This window comes from Cygnus olor, chromosome 17 (genome assembly GCF_009769625.2).
Source record: "Cygnus olor isolate bCygOlo1 chromosome 17, bCygOlo1.pri.v2, whole genome shotgun sequence".
Classification (NCBI taxonomy): domain Eukaryota; kingdom Metazoa; phylum Chordata; class Aves; order Anseriformes; family Anatidae; genus Cygnus; species Cygnus olor.
This window is the reverse complement of record NC_049185.1, coordinates 223,071-230,609: the sequence shown is the minus strand read 5'-3', so window position 1 is coordinate 230,609 and position 7,539 is coordinate 223,071. Positions and strand designations below refer to the sequence as shown.

The 7,539-nt window shown below is 52.1% G+C and overlaps 1 protein-coding gene across 1 annotated transcript in view; it reads left to right on the top strand.

Annotated features, from left to right (window-relative positions):
* The first annotated feature begins 977 nt into the window (after positions 1 to 977).
* The window catches only part of POLE (DNA polymerase epsilon, catalytic subunit), a 33,911-nt gene continuing 27,349 nt past the window's right edge, over positions 978 to 7,539 (top strand). Inside the window, exons 1-12 of the mRNA XM_040577566.1 lie at positions 978 to 993; positions 2,134 to 2,197; positions 2,287 to 2,422; positions 2,572 to 2,652; positions 2,748 to 2,792; positions 3,354 to 3,446; positions 4,153 to 4,307; positions 5,239 to 5,380; positions 5,709 to 5,789; positions 6,097 to 6,204; positions 6,677 to 6,787; positions 7,067 to 7,152. Coding sequence (XP_040433500.1) covers positions 978 to 993; positions 2,134 to 2,197; positions 2,287 to 2,422; positions 2,572 to 2,652; positions 2,748 to 2,792; positions 3,354 to 3,446; positions 4,153 to 4,307; positions 5,239 to 5,380; positions 5,709 to 5,789; positions 6,097 to 6,204; positions 6,677 to 6,787; positions 7,067 to 7,152 — 1,118 coding nt within the window. The remainder of the gene's footprint in view (positions 994 to 2,133; positions 2,198 to 2,286; positions 2,423 to 2,571; positions 2,653 to 2,747; positions 2,793 to 3,353; positions 3,447 to 4,152; positions 4,308 to 5,238; positions 5,381 to 5,708; positions 5,790 to 6,096; positions 6,205 to 6,676; positions 6,788 to 7,066; positions 7,153 to 7,539) is intronic.

The window sequence follows — 7,539 nt, the reverse complement described above, 5'->3', positions numbered from 1 at the left end:
GTGCTGGTTTTCTGCTACCTGTTGTCCTGATAGGGACCAGCACCAAGCACATGTGGATCAAGGGAAAGCAGTGGGGATGGTAAGAGATCATTTAAATCTAGCCCTCCAGAATGACAGAAATAGTACAGAACTGGAAGTTCTGCGGAATATAAATTCCTGATGAAGCTCAAATTAAGCCCAGCCATCTGTCCTCCCTTGGTCAGTTCTCCCAGCTAAGACTTTGTCTCTTCTCTCTCCACTTTCTCCCATACCCACACTGTTTCTAATTTCTGACAAACTCTTGCCACCTTTTCTGTCCTCTCCAACCGACTGCCCAGCCAGCACGCGTTGGTCCCTGTGGCATCGGGTGCACTCTGCTCTCAGCCAGCTCCCAGCCTAAAGGTCTGGCATACCCTGCCCAGGGACACAGACGCGGAGCTTTCCCACTCCCACATGGGTGACAGCTCTGGGCTGGTAGGGGTGAGCCTGAGATAAGCTGTCAGCAGAGGGGACAGCAGGGTTGTCTGTACAGCAGCTTCAGGAATTTCTGACTGGGGGCTTTTGCTTCCCACTTGCTTCAAATACTGTAGCATCAACATGCTGTCCGGTAGTTTTCATGCAGTATCCTAGCCTAATTTCTCCAGGGCCACAGCACTTCATCAGGGCCCAGCCTGGAGATGTATCTGGGTGCCCGTGCCGGACTCTGGTGCAAGGGGTGGCTGGAGGGGTGGGCAGGGAGGAGAAACGGGGAAGCGCTGCCCACTGCATCGACCCTCGGCATCAGCCCTCCGCTGCCCACTGCTGCCTTTCTAGGCTTCGTGTCTTCACGAAGTGCTTGCAGTCATGAGCGATTCCAGAGCTTTTGAGTGAGCTGTGCTCTGAATTAGAAGCTCCTTGTATTGCAGGGTGCAGGGAGAGACAGTAACTTCATGTCCAAGAACTGTAGGAGCCCTAGAGGGAAAGCACCCTGGGCTGTCCCCAACCTTGACTTGCGGAAAATGGACTCCACAATCAGTAAGATTGTAAAGTAGGTATGTTTATTCAGCGCTGGGCAGCACGGGGGGTAGTCCCGCCAAAGTCGTGCGCACCTGACGCGGCAATTTGCCATGGTTATATGCAGCAAAGAGTTACATATGCATGAAGTTTCACAATACGCCTATACATATTCATAACCTGTCCCCGCTTCGTATTAAAATTAGTTCCAAGGAGTCATTTCCATAAACTCCTCCCATCTGCGCTTGCGCAGTATATTCTGGTGGTGGTCGTCGGGGTCGTGGGGATTAAGACTGATGACTCTTCCTCGTCACCGCTAGTTGACCTCTTGTCTCTGCGCAGACTCAGTTGCTCCTTGGCTCTTGTCCATCTGCAGGACCAGTTTCTGCCAGTTTCTTAAGACAGGCTCACACTCTTATTAATAAGAGACTGACCTTGGTAAGGGGTCCAAGGCTTCTTGCTTTAGTTAATTTGCACAATGCGCCATAGTTAGCAAAGACACTAACTAGCATCCTAGTTTAGTGCCGTCAGCGCTCTGTCTCTACTTGATAACATTCTTCTAACTCCCTCTCTCAACCTGACCTCCCCCAGCTCTGCCTTTATGTTCCCACACCCATCCTTGCCCTGGCTCCGGCGCTCCCACTGATGGCGCTGGGAGTACCTTCTGCCTGCTCAGCGCCCTGGCCAGCGAGCAGCGCTGCTGGTGCAGAAGACGGGAACGGGAACGCGTTGCTGCTGGACAGGGCGAACAGCCCCAGCGCACGCTGCCTTAGGATTCCGAGCACGGCACCAGCCCTCCTTGCCACACGCAGCACAGTAACACGGGCGCGGCGTCTGCGAGGCTCAGCCTCTGTGAAGAAGCCCAAGACCGAGCGCTGCCGCACCACGCCGCAACTCCGCCCCGCCTCGCCCCGCCGCGCCCCGGGGGTGCGCCCGGACCCAGCCGCGGGGCTGAACGAGGGGAAGCGCGCGGGCAGGGCCAGGGGGCAGCGCCAGGGGCGGGGCGCGGCGGGACTGGCGGGCGGTGACGGCGGCGCGCTCTGATTGGTGCTCTCGCCGCGGCAGGGGCGGGGCCGCTCGGCTCTCGCGGGAACCGGGGCGCAGCGCGCCAAATTCCTCCCGCGGCGGCGGCGGCGGCGGCGGGGATGCGGCGGCGGGGCGGTGCGGGGCGCTCGGGGCCGGGCGGCGGCGACCCCGACCCCGACCCCGACCCCGAGGGCGCGAGGTGAGGGCGGCGCGGGGAGTGGGGGCGGCGGCGGCACCCCGGGGGCGGCGGCTGACGGCGGCGGCGGCTGACGGCGGCGCCTCTCGCAGGGACGATGGCCCCGCGCTGTCCGCCTTCAAGCGCCTGGAGCGGTCGCAGCGCACGGAGCGGCTGGACGCGCTGTTCGGCTTCGAGCGGCCCGCGGAGCCCGGCGAGCGGACGGGCTGGCTCATCAACATGCACCCGGTAAGGGCCGGCGGGGCCTTGGTTGACTGGTTGACCCGGTCAGCCCTGGGTTGGGGGTGGCGGGGCCCGGGAGGCCCGTGGGGGCTGCCCGCGGAGAGGCGCCCGTGGGCCCAGGCCCGCCCCGCTGAGGCTGCGTTGCCCGTGTGCAGACAGAGGTGCTGGACGAGGACCGGCGGCCGGTGAGCGCTGTGGACTACTACTTTGTCCAGGAGGATGGGAGCCGCTTCAAGGTGGGTCCGTGCCCAGGTGCCTGGCCTGCCCGCTGCCCCCTGGGCGCCCACTGGCAGCGGGGAAACATGGCTGTCACCTGTGTGCTCTCTCCTAGGTGGCTTTACCCTACAGACCCTACTTCTACATCGCCACCCAGCAGGTGAGAACGGGCACGGAGCTGTGCTCTCTGAGCCCCTCGGGTGGCGCAGGTCCCCAGGATGCAGAACCCTGGAGAGCTGCAGGGGCTCGTGGGCACCCTGGTTTGGGATGAGAGAAACGCGGTGACAATGCTTCTATCCATGGTTTCCTTGGGGTGGCTGGAGAAGAGCTGGGGTGGGAAGTGGCCATTGGCCATGCTGGGGCTCTTCCAGGCTCATTCATCGTGGTGAGGAGCTATCCCCAACGCTGCCTGTTTCGTATTCTCCCCTGATCTTTTTTCTTAGTTCTCAAATTGTTTCCCACTGCCTGGGCAGTGGTGACCATCTGCTCTCACCCCCCTTTTCATCTGCGATACAGACATTCACCTTGTGAGCTGCAAACCTGGGCCCAGTCTGACCACTCTGTCAGCTGGCAGCCAAAACCTCCCTGTTGGAAGGGACTAGTTTTGGGGCCAGCTCCTGTCCTTACACCTTGCTGTGCCAGCACCCAGAACCACTTCTGAGGCTGTCTTCTCTGGTAGGGCAGTGTCTGGCTGCGGTGCTCAGTTGCAATTCCTTCCCAGGGCTGTGAGCGAGAAGTGTCCTCCTTCCTTTCTAAGAAGTTCCAAGGGAAAATTGCAAAGCTGGAAACTGTCCCCAAAGAAGACTTGGATCTGGTCTGTATTCCTCTGCCCACTGTACTGTTGAGTAACGTTTTTTTCTGACTCTGTCTAACTCTGCTGAATATAAGTAAAATAGAGAACTGTCCTGGTGGAAGGAATCTTCAAAGATCATCTAGTCCGACTGCCAGACCTCTTCAAGGCTAACCAAAACCTAAAGCGTGTTACTGGGGGCATTGCCCAAATACTTCTTGAACACTGACAGGCCTGGGGCATCAACCACATACATCTCTTGAGTGCTGAAGGGAAACTGCATGCTTGGCCTCAATTTCCTAGCGCTGTTTGCGCTGCATATCAGAAATGGATTGCTTATTGTTTGTTGCTTACTGATAGTAATTAATATGCTTTTCCATGAGCACATTATCTTTTTCATAGCATGTCCTAGACATTTCTTGAATTACAGCATGATTGCAGGGTGGTAGAGTCCTGGGGGGGTGGGTAGGAGAACTGCTTCTCTTTGACCAGTTCTTCCTGGCTGTCCGTTTGTGCCTTGAGGCACAGGGGCTGGCTGGGTTCTTCGTGCAAAGCACAGCTCCCTGTCTACAATGCTGTCGAACAGACTTCCTCACTCTTCGGTACCTCTTCTTTTGCCAGTTCTTCCACCTGTATCAACATAGTTTCCCTTCCCCACCATTGCTTTTTACAGCCATCTTCCCCTGTCCCTCAGTACTCTTTCCACCCTTATGATCTCATTACTTTGTAGCCAAATCACTTGGTGGGTCTGAAGCGGAACTACATCAAGCTGTCCTTCAACACAGTGGATGACTTGGTGAAGGTGCGAAAAGAGATTTCTCCTGCTGTAAGGAAAAACAGAGAGCGAGACCAGGCGAGCGATGTCTATACGTCCATGCTGTCAAGGTGAGAGTTCTTAGGACAGCTGATCCCTGGTATTAAGTTCCCCTTGGATGTTTCTTAGCTCTCGTTTAGACAGGGATTTTCCTGCCTGGGCACTAAATTCTTGTGTGCCACTGTCACCACTCTCCAAGATGATTCTTGCAGCTCAGTGACAGAGACATGCTGCACTTCAAGAGGGCCTCAAAGCCTCTTTGTGATGTCTTGAACTAGTACCTCTGCCTGTAATCTTAATAAATTCACTGATCCTTGAAAAAGATTGCCCAGTGCCTCCCAGATCACTGAGAATATACTTATTACTGGCTGTGACTATAGAGGGGGAAAAAAACACCTTTTTCTATCAGAATGACAAGCTGGACACTTGTTTACAAAACTAGAAACACAGTATAAAACACACTTCCTAAAGTCTACCAGAAAATGCAAGTGGAAAATTCAGCCTTCTCTTTGGTTTCCTGTCCCTGAAGTCTGCTTTCAATTGAAACATATCTGAGGAAGAAGAGTCAAGGGAAACGAGCATTTTCTGCTCACCTGAAAGGTGTACTTTTGCTATTCAAAGTTACTCCTGGGTTGCCCCATTATCCTTAGGCATGTTACTCTACTTTGTAAATCCAGATCTGTAGAACGTATTCATTATACAGGCATCTGTGGATTTTTGTCTGTACCTCTACATAGATGTAGCACAGAAGTATGACCAAAGGTGAATTGAAGATGGGGAGTTGATGGGGTGGTGCAGCACTGCCTCATGCTGTCAGTCCTGAGAACCATCTTTCCACAGTTTTTGTACTAAGGGGAAGTGTTTCTCATTCTATTTACCATCTGCTGCTCTTGGGATGTTGCTGCCGCCATACTGCTGTCACTTACATTGACAATGCTGCTATGTCTGAGATGTGCATCAACCTACTTATACACAGTGGCTGATGTCCTCTGCTCCCTGCAGTGCTCTGGCTGGAGGCAGCCTGACCACAGAAGAGGAAGGAGCCTCAAAAAAGATTGCCAACCAAATGGACAACATTGTGGATATGCGGGAGTATGATGTACCCTACCATGTTCGCCTTTCCATTGACTTGAAGATCCATGTGGTGAGTAAGGAATAGAGAAGTTGGAAAAGCTTTGTTTTCTTGCTGCTGTGCTCCTGAAGTGCAGGCATGATAGAAATTTTCTCCCTTTCTCTTCAGGACCTTTATAAAGGTGTCCTTGACAATCAGTGTAAAGTTTGGTCCTGTACTGCTGGGCTTTTTTCTCAGTTAATGACACACAGAAAAGTTAAATGATTGATGTACACCCACAGTTTGTGCCTTTCTTCCGAAGTATACTTAATTTTTGGAGTTCTGTTCACAGTATACAAACAAAAGCATTGCTAGGAGCCAGCCTGGCAGTAACGCACTGCTGACCCTTCTCTATTGCTAGGCTCACTGGTACAACGTGCGATACCGGGGCAGCACCCTCCCTCCAGAAATCACCCGCCGAGATGACCTCGTGGAGCGACCAGTAAGCATTTGTCAGGCAGGCTGCAGTCTGTCCCTGTACATGACTTGTTTTTCTCTTAGAAGCTGACTTGCAGCAGCAATTTCCAATATGCATCTGGTGTTAACGCCACAGCATTGTTGGGGCAAGTTTTGTCTATGGGCTTGGGTAGTGATATTAGTTTGGGTTGATAAAGCAGTAAAATGATTACCGGGGGGGGTGGGGGTCTGGCTTACTTGCTGCCCCACCACTAGGCCTAGCAAGCCTGATGAGAATCACTTTTACCTTCAAATCAGCTTTAAAATGTTTTAATGTGTTTGGCCTTACTCAGGATCCTGTTGTTCTTGCCTTTGACATTGAAACTACCAAACTCCCCTTGAAGTTTCCTGATGCAGAGACAGACCAGATCATGATGGTCTCCTACATGATTGATGGGCAGGTAATGGAACAACAGTTGCCTTTATGTTTCAGCAGCAGAGCTGGGGAGCAGGCCAGTGTTTCACCTCTGGCCAGGCTTGCTTTGCTGCAGACTACTTGGTGTTTAGCCAATGGATCTGGAAATGAAATTGAAGTCTGAATGATACATGAGAACTTCATTTTGTGCTTTATGGACCCCAGCTCAGGTTGACGGTTCTCCTCCAAGGGAATTTGGAGAGCACAGAAGACATTTCTGCTGTCCTGTGTTGTCTGACTGTGGCTTCCTTTGCTGAAGCGCAGCTTTGGTCAGGAGCTGATTCCCGAACAGTTGCTTCTACCTGACAAAAGCTCTGACTGTCAAAGCATGTGGGGTTTATCCCCAGCAAGAGAAAAATGTTTCATCATTTGGACAACATTTTCTGTTTGCCTGCTAACCTGTCTCTGGTGCACAAGGAATGTGAGTCCTCCTAACTGATTCTTTGTCACCATCCTAGGGCTACCTGATCACAAACAGGGAGATTGTCTCCGAGGATATTGAAGACTTTGAGTTTACTCCCAAGCCAGAGTATGAGGGACCATTTTGTGTCTTTAACGAACCAGATGAAGTAAGTAGTTTTTACCTGGTGGATACAGCTGCTTCTTACATGCTTGGTTCTCTTTTTGGCCAAAGATAGCTTATGCTCAGTATTCTGCTTCACTGGGAAATATGGTAGGCCCTGTAGGTTCAGTCATGCTTTCATTTCTTGGTAATAATGGTAAGACAGATCAGGTTCTGGCTAGGTGGGGAGGAGAGCAGAAGGGTGGAGCAAACTGTATTATACCCAGTGGCTGTCTGTGAAGGAAGTGAAGTTATTTCATATTTTTCCCCTTCTGTTTCATACTAGGCTCATTTAATCCAGAGGTGGTTTGAACATGTCCAGGAGACCAAACCTACTATCATTGTCACATACAATGGAGACTTCTTTGACTGGTAAGATCAGGAATGAAAACTAACCTGGTTTCTACTGGGAGAGTATGACATGAGCTGTGGGTCAGAGTCAGGTACCAGCCTCGATATCTTTCCCCTTCTGTAGCTCACAAAGGGGCTGTGTGTGATTTGCTGTATATGATCCATGCTGATTATCCAGCTAGTATGAGTAACTCAATGAATCCTGCGTTCAGTAGCTTTGAAGTATGAACTTCTGTAGAGTCCCATTCGCTTGATCAGGGGATTGCTGAGCTAATTCTAAATCACTATCAATTTGGCAGTCGTTGTATATTGATGAGCCTAGTGTTTGAAAGTGGAGAACTGGAAAGGGGGTTCAAAAGAGAAGAGGAATAACAAGGAGGAGCACTGGCGAGCCTTTGGGAAGCGAGA